Consider the following 26,984-nt stretch of genomic DNA (forward strand, 5'->3'; position numbering starts at 1 on the left):
GTGAAGGTGCTCTAAAAGAGCGAAAAAGGATAAGTACCTACAGTATCATTTGTTCACTGTGACTGGTTGATTCCCACTAATTTACCCATCAAAATTCAAACTCAACACTTTCCTCGAATTATGCTTTTCATCCCTCTTCATTACATGTCTATATCATGCTAATCTGTTGCTCCTCAATTTCTCAATTTGCCAATGGCCATTTCCTCTTAAAAAAGAGAATACTGAGAACCTATCCAAAATGCGTCATTATGACCGCTGCGCTATCGTGTAAAGTCAAAACACTGTATTGCTGAACACGAAAGTTTTTTAATAAGCCAATATTTCACTATTAATAGGGTATTTAATACTGTGGCAATTTCATACATAATCCAGTGTTTTAGCTTTCACGACGCGCTGCTCTGTAACCTAGTTATATCTTGCCAGATCAAATTAATTGTAGGATATTATGAAGTAAGCATTGAATCTCTATGAATAGGGCACCTTTGCATTGGGTGTGTCATTATAAGCTTGACAGATTGTTTTAAAAAATATACTAAAAAAATATACACTGTAAGTACATGGCAACACAGACTTAAAATCTGTAAACATTTGCATAAATAGATTAATTTTAAAAACTCCGCTCATTTTGCCGTTGGCCGTTATTCAACAATGTGAAATACTAACTGGCACAACAGAAACACACCAGTAAAACAAGCACTTATTGCGATCATAAAGTAAAGCTTAACGTTGTAAGTTTAACAGTGCATATACTAGACAAAACGGCGTGGCGCGAGTTATGATGCAGTGCGGAAAGCCTACTATAATTTGGGTTTTTGTTGAAATACATCATTTCATACTAGGCTTTATCCCGATAAAGGTATGGGTGGCCAATATGGTAAAGTGTAGATGGTACGGCCACAAGCATTTATTTATACCTAACACTTTAGTTCCATGTCACATTAACTTTTTTTGGCAAATTGAACAATGTCAATGCGAAAGGATTCAAAGTAGGTACATGATATTAGTCATTACTGTATAACGACTAGTATGCAACGTTTTCTTTTCGTTTGTACTTTAGTTTTACGACTACCGGGGCCTACGGGCGGCGCCTCCACCAACCCGCAGTGAAGCAGCATGGTGGAGTAAGCTCCATGCCCCTTCCGGTTGATTGAGGGGAGGCCTGTGTCCAGCAGTGGGACGTAGGCTATTTATGTTATGTTATATATTTAGTAACATTGCAGAAAAGCTTTTATTTTAAGATGTTGATTTATTATGATGATACTGTTTATAATTTATTTGACACAATTATTTACTTCTCCCTTTATGAAAGTACTACGTATAGGTACTTTGGGGTAAAACTTAGTAAAAACCCGAAGCGAATTGGTTTTGTAAAAATAAATTGCTATTTATTTCTGTAGCTTGCTCCAATGACATGCCGAGAGAAGCATCTCTTGGCATGTCGTTGGAGCAAGCTACAGATGCGGCAAAAGATCGCGAGGAGTGGAAATCTGTAATTCGAGTCATACATCCCAATAGGAGATAAAAGGATTACTTAGGCGATTTGCACACGGCGCCGCGCACCGCCGCGGTGGGCGGTGAGGCGGTTCTCATGTCGCATTGGCCTGTATGAAATCCGTTGGTGCCTCGCACACGTACACCGCCCGACCGCGCAGTGAAGCGGTGCTCTCGCCGCCACCGCCCCTCCGCGCTGCCATCCGCGCGGATGGGCGGCGCCTAGCACACGAGGAACCGCATAACCGCGCGAATCGTCATGAGTGCAGGACGTGTTAATGTAACTTAAAAATGGATTTCGATGTCGAGAAGTTTATTTCGGAGATTGAAAGTCGCTCTGCTATTTGGAACATGAAAAAAACTTTTATAGAATAATATGAATGTCCCATTTCGAGTTCTGCTTCGCAAAAATGGATGAACCCAATATCTTCTTATTTTTTTCTTTCTACGCCATAAATAACTCCACAAGAGCCAGATTGCTGCCACTACTTCAGCGTCCATTATTGCCAGTGTCTGTGATCAAACTGTCCAAAACCGCGTTAAATCCATCCGCGCGGATAGGCGCGTAAACCGCCTCAGCGCGCGGAGCACCGCTACGAAATCCGCTTCACCGTCGCCGTCCTCCGCGGCGGTGCGCGGTGCCGTGTGTGAATCGCCTTAGAAGAACTAGAAGAAGAAGAAAAATAAATATCCGTTGGACTAGTCGAATGAAGAGATATCATTAAAAAAAACTTTTAAGACCAACTGTTTAATATTTTTGCTCATTCTCGTCTTAATTTTTAAAAAGTCATTAAGTATATTTATTTTAAAAAACGCAACGTTGAAACAGTAATTGAAAAATTATGTGTCCCGGACAATGTCTCTTCTAAAATAAACTTGCGAACTCGCCAGAGACTTTGTTTTATACTTCTTCTGGGTTTGACGTTCCAATGCGTTGTTCTTAGCAGTTTTCTTTATTTTATACTGTATAAAACTTCTTGTGTCTCCGATATTTTATCATCTAGTGAGTGACTTTTCGTGTAGTGCTTCTAAATCCAATACAAGAGTGATTCAAGAAACTGTCTTGCCATGCCAGCGAAATAAAAGTTAGGCAAACACGATAAAACGATCCAAACGGAATCGTTTTAAATATAATATGGCCAATTGAATACCATCTATGTCGTTAGAACCGACAGGGTTATTGTATCCTTTTAAAATACCTATCAGGCTAAACACTTGTCACAACTGGCGTAGTCGACGTTTTCCCTTATTCAGCACTTATCGCTATCGGCCCGCTAGGGTCGATTGATTCTTTCAAATATCAGACGACTCCATGAGCCGAGGTTCGCGCCCGACTTGGCATCCTCAGGTCTGTCGTCTTAAATATTTATTTAAGTTTTGGCTGCGCCGCTAAAATAATATAATCTGTCCTTTTATCTATTTTTTTGCAGCTTAAAGCATAATATGAGTCAGAAAGTCAAGTCAGTCAAGTAATGTGTGTATATTTTAATGTTGTAAATGTACCTATATTGTGTATCGTAGGTTTTACCTAAATAAACTTTTTTATTCTTATTATTTTTTATTAAAATAATTTTAAAAATCACTTAAACTTGGGAAATTTCACTTAATATCAACTCAGAAACATAATCTAGATCATCCCCCAAAGTTTTCGCTACGGTCACACTAACACCCTGTAAGAATGGGTAAGAAATAATACACATTTTTTATTTCTTAATTGTACATTTTATTATATTATTTAAAACGAACATTGGTGCTGATTCCAGTACACACAATCTAATTTTATTTTAAGTCTTCTCCTATCGTGTGGGTTGTGAGGTGGATCACCAACCCCATCAACCCTGGTATTTTTAGTTATACTTATCATATTCATGTCCGCCGAAAACGAAAGGGACGGATGATTAACAGGCAGAAAGTTTAACAACTTTCTCAAAATTTTACATTTGCAAATAACCCGATAGAATTAAGTTGACAGTACACTTCAAACTGGTTCCATATCAGTGAGAAGCCTATTTGATTCGCCCGGATTATTCGTTCATTCATTCATTCATTTTGAAATTAATAGCTAATCATCCGTCCCTTTCCGTTTTGGCGGATAAAAAAGAACTTAAAATAATATTAGGAGGCAACTGCAGGAATCAGGGCTATTTATCTACTACACATTAGAACTTAATATACAATACAATTTTATGAATAATATAGAATCTAGAACTAACGTCTGTTGTCTGCTTAAAATTAGCCATCGATAAAAATTATTCGATTCTGCCATGCCGACAGTTTGACTAGACGTATAAAATATTCTAATTAATCTATACATAGCTATTTATAATCCATTTTTTACTATTCTTATTTTTCAAGTGATAATAACTTGAAAACCTTCAAATGAATTATCGTTCTTAGGAATTTTCAAAATTTGAAAACCGTATTAAAAGTAATGAGCCTGACATTCGAGCGCCATTATTTTGTTATTAACAAGACGAATGTAAAAAAAAAACAGATTATAGCTACCCTGGTTATCCTAGTGGTGGTGGTAGCTATGGGTACAAGTTGACGCATTTGAGTCTATAGAAAAAAACGGCATAAAACAACGCAAACTATTAAGTAGATAAGGTGGTATTAAAAGGCCACATCGAAACAATTCATCTAAGAAAGCAATATTACTATTTGACATTTGTTTGCATTGCGCACTTACTTTTATATGCGCAAAAATGTCAAATTGCAATATTGCTTTCTTAGATGAATTGCTTCGATGTGGCCATTTTAACCCCCAATTACAATTTTGTTTTGATTTAACGAATCTCTCAACTGTATACAATTTGGATCAAGGTAATAAGTAATTAAATTAAACAGCCTCTGTGGTCTAGTGGTTAGAGCGTTAGGCTCACGATCTAGAGGTCCGGGTTCGATTCCCGATGGGGACATTGTCGAAATCACTTTGTGAGACTGTCCTTTGTTTGGTAAGGACTTTTCAGACTGGAATCACCTGATTGTCCGAAAAAGTAAGATGATTCCGTGCTTCGGAGGGCACGTTAAGCCGTTGGTCCCGGCTATTAGCCGTAAAAACACCTCCACCAACCCGCAGTGGAGCGGCGTGGTGGAGTATGCTCCATGCCCCTTCCCGTTGATTGAGGGGAGGCCTGTGCCCAGCAGTGGGACGTATATAGGCTGTTTATGTTTAATAAGTAATTATGTTACACAAAAAAGTTATAAATACTATAATCTATAGAATAAGTGAAAATTAAACTATGTTTTATTTACAATCTCATTTGTATAAAATTATTATTATAAAAATAATAAGTACAATTCTAATAAGGTACATTAGAAAATGCGTGAATGATTTCACTTGAAACCGTAAATTATATTACAATCTACACGATCACGGATGCAAAGCTCAAAGCACATAAAACTACCACTAGTTTTGGGCCGGCAGCGGAGTTTTTTTTTTTTTTTTTTTTCGTAACTCATCGTTCAGACGGGATACACTCCACGTTGCTCCACATTTTAAAGCAATTTATCAATAATTTAGCTGGACAGTATGGAGAACTGTCAAACTTTAGGAACACTCAATGCTGCCGCCTACATTTTGAGCTTTTAGTTTTATCCTCATACCATGCAGCAGAAAAAAGTGCCGTAGATTATATAAGGAACCGGCTACGCGCATTGAGATACACTACTAGAGAGTCTCTATCAAGCGTAGAAACAAACATATCCAGTTGTTAAAAACTATGTAGCATTGAAACTTAATAATTATTATATTTTTAACTACACAGAGACCTTCGCCAATGAATAGGAAGACGCGGACATACTTATGTGCCACTCAACTACCTAGTTGCTAACACTTTGGCCAAGTAGTAATCTAGTCATTAAAGTACAATGATATTACTAACAAAATATAAATACATGGATGTCAATCCAATGCCTCACAATGGGTCAGTCAATCAGTCTGTCCGCCATCATGTTTAAGAGACTGTTGGAGCTGGTCCGGACCCGGTGCAGTAAAAAAACAGTTTTTTTCCTAATGATGGCATAAAATCCATCGGTACTTGCCTGCGCAAACATGCCGGACGCACTGCAATATCTCGGCAGCTCCAACAGCATCCTAAACGCGTTATTATACTGTACGCGTAAGGCGTTGAATGGTCCCTGAGTATAGTTGACCCATAGATTGCACGTGTAAAAGGATTGACACAATGCCTTAAAATAGAGTCACTTTTACATCTCTTGTGCAGCGTGCGAATCTACGAGCCAACATAGGTTCGATAGGTCTCCCATAATACCAGCGCCGCGGCCCGTGCTAAGCACGTGTCACGGCATTATGCTGAGGGAGATCCTTTTTTTATTTTGGGCGCCTCCATTGTGTATTTAATATTTTTTTTATTTCTGTAATGTAAGTTTGTAAATGTGGCGTTCAATATGGAAATAAATATTTTCTTTCTTTCCTTCTTTCTTACATATTCCCACGGACAGCCAACGCCCTACGCTCCTTCTCAATGTCGATGTCATCGTCGAGATCTTCTGAGACCCAGTGCCCCAGGTACTTGAATTGCGAAACGTGATAATTATAAGCTCACGACTATATATCATTAGATGAAGTAAGTACCTACACCTTACCGAGCTTTCTGTTAGAACAACATGATAGGTGGTGAGCCGTATCGCCGTCTATAATGGTAGTGCCAACTGTGTCAGTGAAAACTGCACTTAAGATAAATCCATAACATTGTTGCAAGTTCGGTTTTCAAACTAATATAAAACATAATTGCTAATAGTAGATAACTATGTACCATAATTAGGTACGTAACGTGACAAAAGCTGGCCCTATTTATTACTCTTAATAAGTAGGGCCATTTTCACGTGCCGTACCTACCCTAAGTTGTTTTAAGGCCCTAAGTTGACCCTAAGTTGTCATAACATAAGCACTTGACCAAGTTCCCAATTGGGCTAGTAAGAGGTACATCCATTGGAAGGTGAACTAAGTATCTACATTTCACCCAGCTTTCTGTTAGACCGACGTAACGTATACTCGTATATCGCAACTGGATTATATAATCAGCCGTATATTATACAATTATAAGGTATCATGGAAATATAACACTACAGTGTTGAATTAGTACAATGCGGCTAAACGTGGGCCGCTATATTGTAGAATTTGTAGCAATGACAATCCGGCTAACTATTAACCCGTCCAATTACAAAATGACAATGATTTTTTATTGAAAAACGGCTAACCGTAAATTCATACGGATTATACAATCCGACTGCGACTATAATTATAATCAAGTAATTTTAACGGGGTATGGTAATTTAGTTATTATAGTAACATATTATAGTCCACGCATATCTTACCCTTTCCAATCAGGGTCATTGTCTGTCACATGACGTAGCCTAAGTTGTCGTACGGCCCCCCACGCGTCGGGGTCACTGATACTATTGAGTCTGACCGAGGGGCTGGCGCTCCATTGGCTGGTTTCCACGCATCCGTCGGAGAGAACATTGTTTTTCCTCGCTGAAACGATAGAAGATACTTTTAACACGTGTCACCATCGTCGTATTTCCGAATACAAATTAATGCTTATTATGCTTTCCATGTTTGTCAATAGGGTATTTAACTGGGTCAAAGACAAATAATAAAATGCTAAATATAGATATGGAAGTAAGTGAATAATGATCATTTATCGAATTTTATTTCTAAATTAAGTAACAATGACGACGTTTGACCGCTTTTATTTATGATATCACATGACAGAGAGTATTTCTATACAAATTTCAAACAAAACTTTCGTTTTGAATGTATCTCAAATCAAATTAAATCGAATCATTTATTCGCATAGGCTTCATGGTAGTACTCATTTGACTAGGTTGACAAGTAGCCTATTGTTAAATTTATCGTACTTATATCAGAATTTAAATTCTATTATAATATACGTTAAATACAAAAAGTCCACTGTGAAACTAAATATAAAAATAATCAAAATTTGCGTTTGCCATCCTCGGCGTCACTGCTTGTCTATTATAGGACGACAAATACCTAAACACTATAGATTTTTGAATAAACAGAACGAAGAACACTGTTGATATGACACAAGTTCTACATAACATAACAGCCCGGGAGTTTGACACTTCACATTTCTTTTTTCTTTTTTTTGCAAGTCTCTACTGGCAGAGTTGCTTTAATATAATAGTACAAATAAGTCTACTTACATATCCATTAAACCACGCCCACGCGATGCCAACCGGGAAGAATATGAGGGTAGACAGGCCTACACCCCACCCGAGCAGATCAGCGAATAATGGAAACACGTAGCTCTCATACGCGGGCGGTTTCCAGTCAGAGAATATAAAACCAAGGATAGCCTGTAAAATAATAATAATAAAAAAATAAGATTAAAACTAGAAGCTGTAATGTAGGCGGCAGCACTATTGTGTTCCTAAATTTTGACAGTTTTCCATACTGCCGAGCTAAAATTCATGATAAACTGCTGTTGCAAAAAAATGTGAAGCAACGTGGAGTGTATCCCGTCTGAAGGATGAGCGAAAAAGAAAAACAGCTAAACGAAAAAGGCAGTTTAGATTGAAAATAAGCTTTTATAAGTACCAGTAGCAGGTTTTTGTAGTAGTAAGCTTTTGTAAGTGCGGTTTTTAGTAATATTTGTTTGTTTTTTTTTTTTTAGTGGTATTCTTCTTTCCGATATTTAGGAAATAACTATAACCCCATGATTTTGAAATTAAACGCTGCGCAAAGGGTTTTTTGTAAAAATATAACCAAAACAATATGTTTGTTTACTCAAATAGTATGGGGTACTGTCAAAATTCAAGAACACTCAACAGTAGCGGCATCTGATGGGAGAAACAGGCAGTTTTTATCCTCATTCCATTATTGGTTAGGCATGTAATGATGACGGTTGAAAAGCATAGTACTTATGAGGAAAGTAATCAGTATGAAAGTAAATGGGTAAAGAGGTAGGGTGCGACCCAAGAAAGTGTGGATGGATTATGTGAAGAAGGATGTTGTATGTGAAAGAAGACGACTGAACAGAGATGAATAGAAGAGGAACACATGCTGTGCCGACGCCTTAAAGTGGGATAAGGGCAGGAAGGTGATGATTTATTTATTTGTAGCATTTCTTTTTTTTGTAGGCCCGGTTGGCCAGGAACTAAAATCTCTCAGCATGTCATAGGAGTAAGCTATAGAGGCTATAAAAGATCGCAAAGAATGTAAATCTATTGTTCGAGCCCATCATCCCAGCAAGGGATAGTAGGATTACAAGAAGAAGGATGGCATTATTTTAACACTGTGACCCACTTTCTTATTTTCCTTTCTGTTAACCGTCTACCGTCTGTTTTACTAAGCTAAGATTAAGCTTTTGTAACTGATAATCATCATCACATCACTAATTCAAGAGCCACGCTCTTGTCAGTGTAGCATCCTCCATGCTACTTTTTAGGGAAAAATAGAGCAGTGGTTTCCCCTCTTGCCTTCTGCCTCGCAGTACTCAGTCTGACGTGAGTGGAATGGCGCCCAGATTAGCCTATTTCAGTTAGTTACTGTTACCCTCTGTCAGTTTCCAGGGTCGGGTGAATACCTCAACGGTTGCAGAGGCGGAGATGGGAGCCGTCGGTACGGCAATACAGGACAGAACAATCATGGGCATGGCCTGAACTAAATACTTCTAAAAATATTCACAAAACAGAAGTCATGGACTTACGATGCTCCCAAGAGGTACGATGACAGTCCAAGAAGTCATCCAGTAGACCCTCAAAACCTTGTTCATTTTCATGTTCATTGCAGCAAGGTCGTCAATGGCTCGTCGTATTCCGTAACTCCAACCGACTGCAGCACACTACAAATAAAACCAGAATAAACACATTACTTTCCTTCTGCAGACTGTCGGTTAAAAACTGCTGATTAAAATAACGCTCATAAAGGGATCATCCAACCCTACTTCCAGATGATATTCGTCCTCGTACAAAATCCCACTCCCGTAATACCTAATGGTGGTAAACATACTAATGACATAAAATAAGGAATAATACTACGTATAGAACGGCAACTCTCCACTCACCACCACCGGCTGAGCTAGGTTTACCAGACGCGGTTGTGTGCAATTGCGTTCCCGTATTCCCGCCACACGGCGGCAAGGAGGAACACCGTTGGGTTTTAGTGGGTATACCGGGTTTCCCGGGGAGTCCCACGTAACCACGTCGTCGTAACGCATTTCCCAACGTTGAAAAAAAAGGTTTACCTCACCACCCGTCGGTGTAATCAGCTCGTCGGAATCATAATATTACGTCCTTCGGTAGTGTCTGTGTAAAACGAGGTATTTTGTATGCAGTGTCCGGGGTGTGCTAATAGTCCATCATGATCATTTCTTTGACACAGTTGGTTATCTCATGTGGAGCTGGAGGAGAGTCCTTCTGATGTTCCAGATACGTACTCCATAACATTGATTAAACCAATCTCACCTCAGCCGTGCCAATGAGGAGAATTGCCCAGGATGCTGTGTTCCAGTCCAATAATGTGAAGAGATACACTCCACCGCTGAAGCACATTGGTAGACCGAGAATGAAGAATGAGGTGCAAGTGAATGCTGTCACCTATAAAAAATAAATTATTATTAGAGGAAACATTTTTCCTGTATCCTTATTAAATATAAATAGATCATAATAATATACATCACATAGCTGGGAGTAGAATGAATTCAATGTCTTCTCATCAAAACCTATAGCTTAAGAGATAAAGTGACGCAAGGAAGTCATCATCATTTATATCTACAGGGTATTAGAGACAAGACATAACTTGCTCTTATTTTATGCCCGGCATGTAGAATACAATGAAAGCCAATCATATACCTATCTAAAGTTAAGTCCAATTAGTAGGTTGAATCAATATGAAAAAAAAATTGTCGTCTGATCGGAATGCCAAAGCAGTCGGACCACATGACCAAAGGAGAGTCTTACTCGAAGGACTCCAAATACAAAGTAGCTATAGTCAAACTTACCCTCCAATGCCACTCTCCAAGACATGGCCAAAAAAGAAGTTCATGTCGTCCGATTGGTAGGATAAAGTTTTCGAACCACATAACCAGAGGGGAGTCTTACTCGAAGTATCACTATAGAATAGCGATGGTCAAACTTAACCTCCAATAGCACTTTGGAATGTGCGGCCAAAAAAGTTCACGTCATTCGATCGGCAAAGCCATCCACATGCCAAAGGGCAGTCATGAGTATGAATAGAGAAGTATGGATGGCCAAACTTACCCTCCAATAGCACTTTCGAAGGTGCGGCCAGCGGTCTACGATTGCAGTGTTGACCGCTTCAATGCCAGCAAACTGACTTCCTAATCCCAGGATGAACAGCATGAGGAAGAATAGTATAGACCACAGCTGGGGCACTGGCATTTGCAGCAAGGCTTCAGGGTACGTCACGAACGCAAGGCCTGGTCCTTCCTCGGCTACGTCTGAGAGCAAAGTAAATATTACTGTCAGACTAGTGTTGTCGAGCTATCGATAGTTTTACGAATCCACAGATCATCCTCACACGGAAAATTCCATTTGATATACCACTCAGAATCATAGTCTGTTTCATTCCTTAGTTTTCGCTACGATTTCACTTAGCCTGTATAGGCAAGATCTGTTTTTAGTTCTTTTTGTTTTAATAAAAGTTGACATATCCTTGCATTAATAATTCTATCAACTAACAGGTATATTTTGAATTATTATTTTATAATTTAATTATGAATTCTGAGTAAATATTCTCGGTGTTGGCGAAACATAAGTAGACAATTTCCCGGAATAATCCACTGTAATAGCAGATTAGAAGGGCTGCTGCAATGTTTTTAAAGAAAATTGCTTTTTTTCTATAAGCTTGTCATAATCTGGACATAAAAGATAATGAACAAGGAAAGTGTTAGAAGGTCCGTACTACGTAGGTAAGAATGTTGTTGAACAGCGATGAGCTTATTTTATCTTATTTATTTGTTTTACCTTATTCACATTTTTGACTATTCCCAGAACTGTCTCTTTGCATTTATAAGACTACTGACTTGCCTGATAGGATGCTAACTAACAACACAAAATAAAGAATAATTATACTGCGTATAAAGGTAAATTTCCGCTCCGCACCAATTCGTATTGGGTGCCGGACTAGATTCGCCTCACCCCCCTTATTAGGTAATAAAATAATAACAAAAAGTATGCATGTCTCACTCGCACTTATGACTACAAAAACAGGTGCTTCTCGACCGCGACCGAATGTTTGAAAGTGCCTTTGCATAAATTCCAAGCCGGGTTTTTTTTTTTGCAACAAAAAATCTACAGTAATTTCGCATTAGGACACCTCTATGTCAATTGAATCGAATGATTTATGAGCCCCTTATTTCTAGTCTGTTTTGATTCTAGGAAAGTATGCAAAAATTCGCCATAGAATATATTTAACAAGACTCGAAAATTCTCCCTCGATAAAGAACTATTTCTATCGACGAATATTCGTACGCGTTAGATTTTGAAAGCTAACATAACGTCATGTGTTTTTCATTGTAAAAGTACCAAAACATAGTGTATGTTATCGTAACCAAAGGTAAACATCATCAAGTGTTAATATTCCGAGAGTTGAAGTGTAATATCAGATGTTATCGAGTAATAACTATATTATAGCATTATTGTGGTGAACATATTAACAATAAAAGAGACGTTATCAACAGACAGAATGACAGATCACTGGGGAATTTTAGGTAGTTGAAACACGTGGGTTTTTATACGAACTACAATAATATAGAGGTTGTAAGTGACATCGTAAGGAAAACTTTGAGGGACGATACATATCATGATTCTGAATCGATACCATGTGGAATTTTCCATCGCAAAAGTATAGAACTGAAAATAATTTAAAAAACAATTTTTTACAAATTTTCTGACAGAAAATAATACAGGGTATTGATTGGAATTGATATCAACTCAGAATCATGGTCGGAACCATCCACCAAAGTATTCGATACGGTGTCACTAACACCCATGCGTACTTGTATGGGGTGTAAGTGACATCGTAACGAATATTGAGGGGGATTATTTAGCTCATTATTCTCAGTTAATACCAAGTGGTCTATCGTAAAAATGTCACGAATTTTACATGGGACTTAAATATATCTGGCTAGAAGTGGGTGTATGTACGATATACATCTGTTTACTCCTTCGGAAATACAGGTCTGATGTTACGTTATGTGTAACCTAATTTGTAATAGACTACTCTGATCGCCATCCTACTCGCGTCATACAGAGTCCTACGGGGCGGAAGGCAAGAAGGAAACCACTGTCCTATTTTTCCCTAAAAAGTACCATGGAGAATGCTACAGCGACTTTTTTTTTTTTTTTTTTTTTTTTTTTTTTTTTTTTTTTTTTTTTTTTTTTTTTTTTTTGACGTGACTTATTGTAGATTTGCCGCAGATGGCATTAACTACTTGGCCGGACAAATGGGGAGCGCTGAAGGCTCTCACCCGGTACAACGTTTAAGACAACAGGCCTGAGGGTGCCCAGTTGGGCGCGAACCTCGGCTCAGGGCGTCGTCTGAGAGGAAAAATATTTGAAAGAATTAATCGACCCTAGTGGGTCGATAGCGATAAGCGGCTACAGCGACAAGTGCGTGGCTCTTGAATTGAGTGATGAATATAATTTCAGCATCGGACGTTCCAACAATAGCAAAGTGAAAAAGAATCCCAACGTTCATCTTCCTACATTGGTTATACAGCGACATGCTAATCCATTAAGATTTTAAACAAACACTAGTCCTAGCCCTGGGTTTGTTCATCAACTGGATACGGACGTTGTTTGACCAAGCACACGTATATAACCGCATACAAAATTCAAACATTCCTATGCATTGTTTCATATTGTGTGTCAACAACGAAGCTGCGTGATTGCGAGTGTTCTAAACCCTGTTTACGTGCACCTATGTGGCGAAAAAAGGATAATATTTTATCCGAGTACCTATGCCTAACCACTTAAAGGACACTCTACATAACCCCCCCCCCCCCTCCCACGCATAATTGAGAGCAAGACACTCTTCGCTCTCTCGCTTATTCCTAAGTTTACAGCCATTTAATTCCAATTGGTGCGGGACGGAGAGTTACCTTAGGTTAACTTAGGATTCCTTCGTCGAAGACGTAGATACCGAACTTACTTATATATTGTAAGGTCACAAAGGTTTATCTCGGACACTCTATACAAAACTCTCATTCATTCTCTAGTCGAGTGCGCCCATCCCCCTCCTAACCCTTACGCGTAAGAGAAAGCAAGACAGTCTTTGCTCTCTCTTATTTCTTACTTTACAACCATCTAAGACTAAAGAATAACCCAGAGGCGACGAGGTCGGCCCTCGATGCCAATTGGTGCGGGAGAGTTACTGTTTTGTATTATTTATTTATTCTATGCCTTAACTAAGGATACCTTCGCAGAAGACGTAGGTAGAAGACAAATGTTTTGTAGATCAAAATAAAGTAGATTTACCTACTTTATTTTGATCAACGAAGAATTTCTGTATTTACAGGGCAACATTTTTCCTCAAGCACTGAGTCTGTTACTTAGCGGCTATAAATTGGAGTATAAAAGTACCTAGTTATAAATTATCTTTAGATTATCACAACTCCCACGTTTGATATTTTTAATCTACTTAGCTCTTCATTACTTGGTAAGGGATTTAGATGTCATAATTTTAAGGATAACGTCATTATCTTATGACAAGATTAGAGTAAAGGTTACTTTATTGCACCGAATCAAAATGAAAATAGTAACACAAATACTTAGCTAAATACTAGGAAAATGGCGGCTTATTAAATTGTTACTGTATTTTTATTTATTCGTCTGTGCTGAACGGTTGCTTCTGTCGAAAAAGGCAGACATACTCCAACATGATATATCATTATAATAATAATATTTATAAATGAATATTATAGTATATGAACGTATATCAAATAGGTAGATCTTTTCATTATTTCTATGTTAAAATGCACTAATAAAGGTAACGAGTGGTGTGTGTGTATGTGTGTGTGTGTGTGTGAAGCAAAAGAAGTGTGTCAAGATCGAAGTAAATGGAATGCCATAGTCTCTGCTTACTGCTGAATTAAGCGTGAGTTTATGTACAGTCATGAGCAATATATTATAATGTACCCACTTTAGGACTCTATCGCACTAACATATTTGACATTTAGTCAGACTAACAGTTCAATTTGTCAAAAAAAGTTAATGTGACATGGTACCAAAGTGTATACATATTAACCTCGTAAGGCCCGGATTTCCAGACACAATAGTTAAACAATGGGATTTGGATTTTAAAAGGACTTTGGGTCTTACGACCTTAATGTTGGTGACGGTATGCATGTATGTAAGAATGCACTAACCCGCTACTACTATTATATTTGTACAAATATTTCCTGTACCCAAAGGTTGCGTGGAATAAATCGCTGCACGAACAATAATGCCGCCTGTTGTGTTTTTGTGTACCTATCTGATGTAGTTATTTCTGTATGTTGTATCCATTTTGCTCAAAGTATTTTATCTATCAATCCATCTGTTACACTTGCAATTGACTGATCACCTGATACCATGAACGATACCTGATACGTATCCACTCGTATCCGTCTTGGGTAGGAGTTCGTATCAAAGGTTGCTGCAACATAAACTACTGACTACTTGTGGTTCTTCTCGCGCCAAAAGAGATAACGGACGTGGGTTTATGTATGACACAACTTTATTTCTGACGTGACTTATTATAGATTTGCCGCAGATGGCTTTAACTACTTGGCCGAAGATGGTACGGTCACAACCATTTATGTATACATACTTTAGTTCCATGTCACATTAACTTTTTTTGGCAAATTGAACAATAAGTCTCACTAAATATCAAATATATCAATGCGAAAGGATTCTAAAGTAGGTACCATCAGAAAAGAGCTACGGTTCGTATTGGAGTGATTCAAAAATGTGGTCGCCAATTAACTTTTTGTTAATTGTATCTCCATTGACGCGTCATAAATATCGTTAATGAAAGACTTTTCAGGCTACTTTCCCCAAAAACAATATAGATGGCGTTGTACAGATTTAACGTGGAAATTATTTATTTTCTCATCGCTCGGGTGGCAGGATATATAAAAATAATTCTTGCTCGATATTTGGATCAAATATGGTATAGAGTTATATGTTGCTACCTATATTGCTTTTGTTTATTTCAGTCAGAATAATAATAGGAAGAAAATATATAATGTTGTCCCTGGGTGTATTAACAAGGGTCATCATTTATACCCAAAACAAAGATAAAAGATATGTTTGTTATTCATGAAATTAGAACATTAAAGTAGTGTCTTGTAATACGATAAACAATTGTTATGGGCGATAGGTTGATCCCTTGTCGCCATAAGTATCATCATATCCATCTAAGGACTCCGTATCAACAGTGGCTGCGAGTTGTCTTTGTTTATTTGTGGCTCTGCTCACCGCGTTATGGATTGCGGGCGTGAGTTTTCGTATGTATATAGAAGATTAAACGAAGGTAACTCTGTACGGTCACGAGTACTAATATGTATACATTTTGATACCATGTCACATTAAATTTTTTGACACATTGACCCGTAAGTCACATTATATGACAAATATGTTAGTGCGACAGAGTTCTAAAGTTGGTATATGATATTGCTCATGACTGTACAGCGCCATCTATTTATATATATTTTGGGGAACATAGCCTGGAAAGTCCCTCATTACTGTTAGAGATAAAAAATGATAAGCACATATATTAGACGACAGGTCGACATGGCAATTCTCTAGTGACGTGACGCTTTCAATATCGATATATTTTTATTATGTATGTAACAAAATGTGAATAAAATAATACCACGTTTTCATTTAAGTTAATATTTATTCATCTGAATCATCTAACGTTAATTTTATTTCTAAAATATTATTCTTAGTTTTCAATAATTTCTTAGCAAGTATATGTAAAATATACTTGCTATATTTATAATTTTGATTGACCATAAATATTTAGATTAGATTTCTTTTAAATCTATTGTTTTTCTTTTGTGTTAATGTTAATTTCTAATTCAATAAATTATGTGAGCGAGATTATAATCGATAAACGCGGTCGATACGGACTCCTGCGACACTAAGACTAAGGTCCCGCGGGGACTGTGCGGGTGTGCGGGGCGACCCCGCCTCCGCGGCTCACCTCATGCCCCGATTGCCATGTCGACCTGTCGTCAACAGTACTTTCTTCGCGTTAATACGATCAATTAATCAATATTAAACAATTGATAACTAATTATATAAAGAAATACTTTACTTTATTCGGGTGTCTTACGAAATATAATTAACTAGCTTTTGCCCGCGACTTCGTCCTCGTGGCGTGTTATAAAAGAGAGATCTTTGTGTGTGTGGGAGAAAGGTTAAAAAATGCTTAATTTTATTATTTTTAAATGAGGTTATACTATAAGTAGCTCAGTTAAATAATGAATTGTTATTAATTTTTAGATTATTAGTTCATGATAATTTGGTTTAATATAAATTTAGGAAAACACGATCAGAGGAGGCTAACCCTGAAGTACCTATAAACTTTCGTCTGAAATTCAGATATGAGAATGTTTTCTTCCCGCTAATTCCCGTTCCCGTGGGAATTTAGAGAATTCCTTTCTTAGTGCACCTCAACGGTACCTAAACTACGTCCTTTCCAAATTTCAAGTGCCTTCGTTTAGCCGTTTAGGCTGTGCGTAGATATGTCAGTCAGTCAGTTTCTCCTTTTATATATTTAGATTTCATGGGGTATCTTATCTTATCTAGCCTATTCGATCCCACTGCTGGGCAAAGGTCTCGCATTGATTTTTCCACTCCTGTCGACTTTGCGCGAGCACCGGCCAAACCCTCCGATAAGCATTGAGGTCGTCACAACATCTTTTACACGGTCTGCCTCGACTTCTACGCCCGCCTTGAGGTGACCAGTGGGTAACGACTCGTGCCCATCGCTCCGGATGCATCCGACAAACGTGTCTGGCCCAGTCCTATTTTCGTTTTACATACATACATAAACACAAGCCTGTTTCCCACCGGGTTAAGCAGATGCAATGAAATTCCATTTGCTTCGATCCTGAAATACTTCTCTTGCTTCCTCCACATCATCATCATTCATTATAATATATATTATGTACATATACGTTCATTATATGTAGGTACGTATAGAATAGAAAATTAAATTAAAGATTTTTTTTTGACGTGACTTATTGTGGATTTGCAGCAAATGGCACTAACTACTTGATGGGGAGCGCTGAGGGATCTCACCCGTTACAAAATTTAAGACAAGAAGTGCCCAATTGGGAGCGTACCTCGACTCAGTGTGTCGTCTGAGAGGAGAATATTTAAAAAAATATGTATGCAGACATATACAACTTACCATCAACACTGACTCCCATCAGTTGCGCTTGGAACCCGAGCACGGAGAAGATCGCGAAACCGGCGTAGATGGAAGTGAAGAAGTTGGCAAAGCTCACAAACACTGCGTCAAAGTGACAGTTGTTCGTAAAGTTGTTGTACGACGCCAGTGTGATCAACGATCCACACGCTATACCAAACGAGTAGAATATCTGCAAACATACATTTCCTACAATAATCCTGCAGGGCAAACATGCGCAAAGTGATAAAATTATCAATCGATTCAATATACAGGATGTTAGTGACATCGTAACGAAAACTTTGAAGGATGATTCAGATTATGATTCTTAGTTGAAATCAAGTGGAATTATCCGTCGCAAAAATATGGAATGGAATATAATTTAAAAAAAACACTAAGATTTTCATGAATTTTCCGTCAGGAAATAATATATTTTATAATATTAGGGAATTTTTTGATGGAAAGTGGAATTAGATTTAAGTACACCATTGTGCAAGTTTTTTTTAAGTTATTAGCATTTGTATTTTTATTTAATTTTTTTACCTTAATGTTACCTATTTGACATACAATTTTCTAACGTTTATATTGAAAAGACATTTCATTACAATATATTTGTTAATTTTCTATTTTGATTATATTGAATGCTATTGTAATTTATTTAATAATTTTATTTGTAATTTAATAATCTGTTATGTTTTAAATTCGTATACCAAAAGGTGCGACATAGTGCGACATATATTATATTGTAACAACTCTTTTACCTATGTTGACGAATAAATGAATTTGAATTTGGAAATTCCACTTGATATTCAAAGAATTCAGAGTCATGGTCTGAATCATCCCTGTGAGTATTCGTTACGATGCCACTAAGAGTATTTTGTCCAAAATCAATAAGTTTAACTCAATAAGTGTAACGATATGACTTATTTAGGTTCACATGTCATACCAATCAATAAAACGACATAATTATATCGACAGAATCGATGAAATGACCGTGACAGAATTTCACGTTACGCATGTTAGCCCTACTGGAGTTTTCAGGGCTATTATAGGCATTTGTTAAGTAAGCAACTCCCACCTTAGATCGGGCCGATTCGTAACGGGCGCCGACCTTAGCCTCTCTGGGTCTTACTTTAGTCATAAATGGCTATAAGCCACTATGGAGTAAGGGGGAGCGCGCAGACTGTGTCTCGCTCGCACTAACTCGTTAGGGAAAGAGACCGGGGTATGCTTTTACACTTTAATTTTTTCCTTGATAGGGTATTTGCGATGACATTGTGAGGTATGCCGGAAAGCAATGGATGAGACTTGCACAGGACCGGAAAGGATGGCGTGAAAGAGAGAAGGCCTATACCCAGCAGTGGGTGGATACAGGCTGAGTAGATATATAGATAGGGTATTTGACTGGGTAAAAGATAAATTCATCATCAGCCCATTAACGTCCCCACTGCTGGGGCACGGGCCTTCCCTATGGATGGGTAGGGAGATCGGGCCTTAAACCATCACGCGGGCCCAGTGCGGATTGATGGTTATTAACGACTGTTAATGCAGCCGGGACCAACGGCTTAACGTGCCTTCCGAAGCACGGAGGAGCTCGAGATGAAAACATATTTTTTTTGTGCTCACCCATCCAATGACCGGCCTTTGCGAAAGTTGCTTTACTTCAACAATCGCAGACCGAGCGCGTTAACCGCTGCGCCACCGAGCTCCTCAAAGATAAATTATAAAATGCTAATCAAGAAATACAAGCCAGTCTAAGATATTCAAATATCAATCTCATTTTACTTTTCGACATATTTTTGTAGTTTATTTATAAATTGAGTAATATTGAGTAAGACGTTTGACCGCTTTTATTGATGACGTCACAGGACAGTATTTCCACACACAGTTCATTTTCTATTGACGTTTCGTAAAAAGTATCTCATTTGACTAAGTTGTCAAGTAGCCTATTATAATCCCTCAGAGTAATTCAAAAATATATCTTTAAATTTAAATATGCCACCCATACCTGAGATGCGGCGTCACCCCAGACCTTGGGTTCCAATAATATTTCCCAATCAGGTAACAGATAGAAGAAAATGCCGTCGGAGGCCCCCTCCAAAGTTACTCCTCTAACCAAGAGGGCAGTCAACATCACATACGGAAAGAGAGCCGTGAAGTACACCACTTTCCCTGCAGATTGCACACCCTGAAAAAACGTAATTGGGATAGATATTGTGTTGTGACGTAGTGTTATTCAAATATCGAACATATTCTTGCGTTTCTCTTGAATAAAATTTGTATACTTTTATTAGGTATATACGTAACGTGACGTCATAGAAAATTCTGGAGTTGAAAACGTTGGTGTACGTAACGTAAACAGCCTATATACGTCCCACTGCTGGGCACAGGCCTCCCCTCAATCAACCGGAGGGGGTATGGAGCATACTCCACCACGCTGCTCCAATGCGGGTTGGTGGAGGTGTTTTTTACGGCTAATAGCCGGGACCAACGGCTTAACGTGCCCTCCGAAGCACGGAATCATCTTACTTTTTCGGACAATCAGGTGATTCAAGCCTGAAAAGTCCTTACCAAACAAAGGACAGTCTCACAAAGTGATTTCGACAATGTCCCCATCGGGAATCGAACCCGGACCTCCAGATCGTGAGCCTTACGCTCTAACCACTAGACCACGGAGGCTGTTGTGTATGTCGGTATAAAAAATGCGATAGTTTTGCCTATTTACGAATTTTAATGTAGAAAACTTTCGATCAATATATTCGATATTTAATCACATTTTTACATGACGTCACTACATGCTCTTTTAAAACAAATTCCATTGTATTTCTTGTTTTGACGTTATATAAAAAGTAATTGAATTGACTAGTTGAAAACTAGCCTGTTATCTTATTCATGTTTTTTTATTTAGAATACTTATTACAAAAGACGATTACGAGATTTGTGAAACATGAGATCAAACGGAGAAAACTGAAAACACAGCAATAAAGGATGTTTCTCTTGTCTTGTCTTTTCTTAGTAATGATTATAAAAATTAATTGTTTTACTAACTTTGATAACACAGAAGAAAGCAATAAGCCACGACAGGAAGAGTGTCCCGACCAAATGCCACTGAATGCTGCCCCAATTTTCCCATGTCGCGTCTCCTCTACCGAGCACTCGTTCGCTTGAAATATATACGCAATATTGTTAAAAAGAAGGAAAAAAAGGAGGAGCTCGGTGGCGCAGCGGTAAACGCGCTTGGTCTGCGGTTAAGCAACTTTCGCAAATCCCGTCATAGGATGGGTGACCACAAAAAAAGTTTTCATCTCGAGCTCCTCCGTGCTTCGGAAGGCACGTTAAGCCGTTGGTCCCGGCTGCATTAGCAGTCGTTAATAACCACCAATCCGCACTGGGCCCGCGTGGTGGTTTACGGCCCGATCTCCCTATCCATCCATAGGGAAGGCCCGTGCCCCAGCAGTGGGGATGTTAATGGGCTGATGATGATGATTGTTAAAAAGAAACCCTTTGTAGTATTTCACGATAAGTATATAGGTAGGTAGACGCAAGAGAAATACAACCGTTCGTTAGTTCGTTTATTGCAGAACTGCCGCATACAAGAAAATATGTATCTACCTACAATACACCCTTAAAGTTTCATGCACACAGAAGGAATACCGTTCTTCAATTGTGGTGGGATTAACTGTCTGAGAACTGATATTAGGCAGCTAAATTACTCAATTGTATACCAATATTTTATGTTTATTTTTATTTTTTTAAAGAACGTCTAGGGCCCTGTGCCGAGGTTTTTCTTGCAGCTTCTTTTCCCCGGCTATACAGGTTGTGAGAAGCTGCAGTAGTTTTAGGCGGATGAGACGTTCGTTATGTAAAATTGCCGATTCAAAGTGTAACTATGTTACCTACTGAATAATAATAATAAAACACTTTATTGCACACAAATTCACAAAACATAAAAAAGAAAAAAAAAAGTGAAATGAAGTGAAGTGAAAGTGAAGTGAAAAGTGAAAGTGAAAGTGACAGTGAAAGTGAATAAAGATATTTTTGAATTTGAATTTTGAATTTGAATTTGTGTGGGTTGTGAAAGCCGCCTAAGGCCCCTAATATGGCTCATGTAACCTACATACACATACATCAGTTGCTAAGGAGTGAAATACTCTGGCGTCTTCTGTATTTCCGAATGCATATAACCCGAGTGCTTTCAAGGCCAGAGTGAACAGAGACCTTCTGGGCGAGCTCGCACCATTTTAAGCTTCGTCAATGTCTTCGGGCAAGTCTGGGGCTAACCCATCAAAGGTAAAAAAAGGAAGTGAATAACTTTCGGTCAATCGGGTGATCAGCCTACAATGTCTTAACCAAACTAGGGATCATAGAGTGTTTTATGTGATATGTTACCATAGGCATTCGAACCTGGGACTTCCGGATGAGACCAACGCTCAATCACTGGTCAAACACAAACCGACACTTTATAAATTCTCTGTGTGAGTTTTATCAAGTCAATCAAACACAGTCATATTACACATGTTATCGTGCATAAATCACAAACTTGATCAATCAAAAACCTGAGTCGTGGAATCCAATATACGTTCATCGATAATAATGGAAATGACGTACAATATTTGATTCGGCGGTTGCTACCTAGTGGGCAGCCTTGTCTCTCTGATGTGCAACGATATCATAGAGATTATAATAAAATTATAATATCAACCAATTTGAATCGTGTTCCATAATTTGAATATTACATAACTGGGGGTTTAAAAACGCCACGTCGAAGCAATTCATCTACAAAAGCAATATTGCTATATTAATTTTGTATATTTATGTATAATATAAATATGTAGTTAAATGTACTTATTTTATGTAGGTAGTTCTTTTAATTATTGATTTTGTTAGAATGCACTAACCCGCTAAATTCAAATTCAAATTCAAATATTTATTGCATTCCATGTAGTACAATGAGGTGTTACATAGGCACAGGAACTAAAACATGGACCCTGTAGGGCACAGCAACGTTGAAGGGAAGAGAGGAAGTGTGTATTAAAATTAAAACTTATCATTTAAAAATTCGTCTACAGTATAATAGCTCTTTTTAATTAGCATTATTTTTAGATTATTATTTTTTTTGCTAGGATTATACTTGTACAAAATTGTTTGTGCTTTTCTGTATATGCTGTCCTTATATCTGTATTTTGTGTCCATTGTGCTCAATAAAGTATTTTATCTATCTATCTATTTGACTTTTGTTTGCATTGCGCACTTACTTTTTTGCAATATTGCTTTTATAGATGAATTATTATTGCTTCGATGTGGCCTTTTTAGCCACCTTCCTTTATTATATGGTCCATTTGCAAATTATTGTACGGTGGAGCCACCGGCTACAATCTGAGATGCATTGTATTTTATTATGTTAATAGGTAATAGCAGCCTTTATAGACGGTGAATACGGCTCACTACTACGTTGGTCTAACAGAAAGTACACTGATGTGGGGTCATCATCATCAGCCCATTAACGTCCCCACTGCTGGGGCACGGGCCTTCCCTATGGATGGATAGGGAGATCGGGCCTTAAACCATCACGTGGGCCCAGTGCGGATTGATGGTTATTAACGACTGCTAATGCAGCCGGGACCAACGGCTTAACGTGCCTTCCGAAACACGGAAGAGCTCGAGATGAAAACTTTTTTTTGTGGTCACCCATCCTATGACCGGCCTTTGCGAAAGTTGCTTAACTTCAACAATCGCAGACCGAGCGCGTTTACCGCTAGGCCACCGAGCTCCTCAATGTGGGCATACTTAGTTCATCTTGTGATGAATTCGTGAACTTATGTTATGTTTAATAGCCGTCGATATACCACTGCAGACCAATACCTCTTTTCATATCTTCCACTTCTCTTTGTTTTAAACTGGTCCAATTAAACGCACCACCTCTTTGTGGCTTTTCCAGACGTCTGGCGTTTGCAGCATTTGGCGATACACTTTACGTAGCTTTTTAGTCCAAAGATAGTCAGGCATAAAGAAAACAATTCCAGCCAGTCCCAGTTTAAGGTAGCGGCTTAATTATTTATCTACGTCTGCTATCTTAGTTTTGGAAGTACTAAGGACCTGATCGACCTATTTATTTGCCAAACCTTGAGTTTAGATTTTCGGCTGTCAGTCAAAGAAAGTTAGAGCCATAGGTGAGAATGGGAAGGACATATGCCCATGAGATTATGCGTTAGATATAGCGAAAGATTATTCTTGAACTTCAACAATGCCTGGAAAGGAACTCTCCATTACTTTTTCAGCATATTTTTCCTCTAAGATTTCGTTGTATTTTAATCAAAGATTTTGTATATTGATTAGAATTGCAATCGTGCGATTTATGTAAACACGAGTTTGTACATTCATTACCCTTCCGTTTGTTTGAGGCGGTGTTGGTTGGCCTGCAGTGGGATTTATATAGGCAATTAACATAACATACATAAACAGCCCATATACGTCCCACTGCTGGGCACAGGCCTCCCCTCAATCAACTGGAGGGGGTATAGAGCATACTCCAGCACGTTGCTTCACTGCGGGTTGGTGGAGGTGTTTTGACGGCTAATAGCATGGACCAACGGATTAACGTACCCTTCGAAGCACGGAATCGTCTTATTTTTCAGACAATCAGGTGACTCAAGCCTATAAGGACAGTTTCACAAAGTCATTTCGACAATGTCCCCATCGGAAATCGAACCCGGACCTCCAGAGCCTAACGCTCTAACCACTAGACCACGGAGGCTGTTGAGTTTCTATTAACAAAGATAATCGAACACGCGCGCTTGTTAAATAAGTTTATGTTGAAATACACTGAATAATCAATATAAAACAAACCCTGTCTTCCCGAATCTGTTTTAAATATTAATTTGGTCGAATCTCGACTAACACTGAATGAATTTGCATGCGGTGTTAACTTTGGGGTTCATTATTATGATTTGGCATGTCTCTAAGAAGACATTAAGGTAAAAAAATTACACAGGCGAAACCGGTTCTAAGTAGTTGCTAGTAACTAATAAATATCACTTGTCTTATCTTTATCACGAATAAATATTTATTTGATTACCAACATGTTTTGGCCGTAACTGCTAATCAAATGATGAAATCTGTTACGGCTTGCTAATATCAAACGATTAATTATGATAAACACCCATGTAGATATCAAATGAAACACTTTTTTATTCTGTATCTACCTAATATTTACCTTATGTAATTAATTAGTTTCAATTTATAGATACCAACTATACAAAAAGTGATTGCTTCTGTGTGTGTGTGTGTATGTGTGCGCGCATGTACATGTGTGTGTGTGTGTGTGTGTATACGTGTGTGTGTGTGTACGCGCGTGCACGTGTGTGTATGTGCGTGTGCGCGCGCGTGTGTGTGTTTGTGTGTGTGTGTGTGTGTGTGTGTGGGGGGGGGGGATGTGTGTGTGTGTGTGTGTGTATATATGCGTAGTTGTAGGCTAGATTAGATGATACAAAATAGTCTGTGTAATGTGTATGTCGTTATTATACCGTGGTTTACGTAAATAATAGACCTAACAAAACGCAAAAAGATTACTACACTGGAACAGAAAGAATTTCAGGCAAAGGGGCGGGCTACCTTATCAGCAGTGAGATACTATATAATAGATATAATACAAGTATTAGATAGCTAGAAACAACTTACTTATAATATTCTTCCGAAGCAAGAGTCCTGGTGACACCAGTGTACCATACGATAGGTTCTGTGTTATTCAAACAATGTGTTCCATTCAAAGGCTGGAAGTTAGTAATGGTGCATATTTCTCCAATAGAAACGCAGGTTCGCCTGAAGAATGTCCGATCAGTCATTGCACCAGTGTTGTTCTCCCGGCATCCCTTGTCATAAGAGCCACTGTAACAAACTAAGTCATTTTGTCTTCTTTGCATAAAATAAGAATGTATTGAGAGGTTTTCTAGCTAGCTTTATGGTTTATAAGCTTGGAGAGAGAAATTTAAATCTAAAAAAAAATCTGACTCAGACGGGACTTGAACCCGCAGCTCTTGTCAATACGGGACGAGCGTGTTAACCATTACACCACCGGGTCCTCCTCCTGTCCATGCGAAATTCTTTCGATCTATGTATCGTCATTAAGCCGACGCCTGCGACATCTATCTATAATATTGAATAAATATTACTTTAGACCGACAAGTCGGCAAGTAGTTTGATTCAAAAATATATTTTTACTAGTCATTTCGTAAAACAGCTAGTATCTTTAATCTAATAACTGTGTTTATAAATAGACGAAGACAAAAAAACACACAAAAGAAAATTATACAAATTGCTTAATAAGTAGGTACATTATTACAAACAGAAAAAGTTCTAAATTAGCCACGGGTACGTTGTGTGTAGCAAGTAAAACTGATAATATCTAAAATTAGGGAAATTATTTTCAGTGATACGTAAAAAAGTACATAATTAAAAGTTTGTAAGAAAGAAATTCATCACTAATTGAGTGTCAATATTAAAATACTGTTTTAAAACCTATTTATTACACGAACTCGTAAGAATAATTTGCATTGCATTTAAGCATAAGTGTGTCAGGATCAAAGAGTACAGAATACCATAGCATGTATATATTTGAAGCTTGCAAAGGAAGTATGCATAATACTTACAGTCGGTATTATAATCGTTAAAACACGAGCCCCAGTCGAGATAACCAGCAATGGAGACAATAGTGTAGAAGAGGGTCCACGCCACAATAACCATGTAGTAGATGGATACAATTGATATGACGACCATAGTACAATATCCAAGTCCAGTGAAAAATGGGGATATGGCTGTGAAGGCGTCCAAAGGTCCCATTCCAGTGTACTGTCCGATGTATAATTCAAGATAGAATAGTGGCAGGCCTATGAAGACCAACATCAGGAAGAATGGGATGAGAAAGGCTCCTGTAAAACAAAAGGTTTAGTAAATCTAATGGCGTCTCAGACCGGTCACACGTTAGACGCGTAACACTGATCCACTTTGAAAATCGCGCGCCCAGTGGACGCGTTTATTCTTGGAAGATTGGGAACGCAGCACCGTGGGCTTTTGTACATGT

At 38.2% G+C, this 26,984-nt stretch overlaps 1 protein-coding gene across 2 annotated transcripts in view; it reads right to left on the reverse strand.

Moving 5' to 3' along the window:
• Positions 1-6,092: 6,092 nt before the first annotated feature.
• LOC126369627 (sodium- and chloride-dependent glycine transporter 1-like) overlaps positions 6,093-26,984 on the reverse strand; it is a 42,876-nt gene continuing 21,984 nt past the window's right edge. For both annotated transcript variants that reach the window (XM_050014137.1, XM_050014136.1), the window contains exons 3-12: positions 26,554-26,832; positions 25,586-25,802; positions 20,957-21,071; positions 19,917-20,096; positions 17,912-18,101; positions 10,744-10,943; positions 9,949-10,080; positions 9,192-9,326; positions 7,687-7,839; positions 6,093-6,991 (exon numbers count right to left, since the gene is read on the reverse strand). In XM_050014137.1, coding sequence (XP_049870094.1) covers positions 6,857-6,991; positions 7,687-7,839; positions 9,192-9,326; positions 9,949-10,080; positions 10,744-10,943; positions 17,912-18,101; positions 19,917-20,096; positions 20,957-21,071; positions 25,586-25,802; positions 26,554-26,832 — 1,736 coding nt within the window. In that variant the 3' untranslated portion in view covers positions 6,093-6,856. The remainder of the gene's footprint in view (positions 6,992-7,686; positions 7,840-9,191; positions 9,327-9,948; positions 10,081-10,743; positions 10,944-17,911; positions 18,102-19,916; positions 20,097-20,956; positions 21,072-25,585; positions 25,803-26,553; positions 26,833-26,984) is intronic.

The sequence above is a fragment of the Pectinophora gossypiella genome, chromosome 9 (genome assembly GCF_024362695.1).
Source record: "Pectinophora gossypiella chromosome 9, ilPecGoss1.1, whole genome shotgun sequence".
NCBI lineage: Eukaryota > Metazoa > Arthropoda > Insecta > Lepidoptera > Gelechiidae > Pectinophora > Pectinophora gossypiella.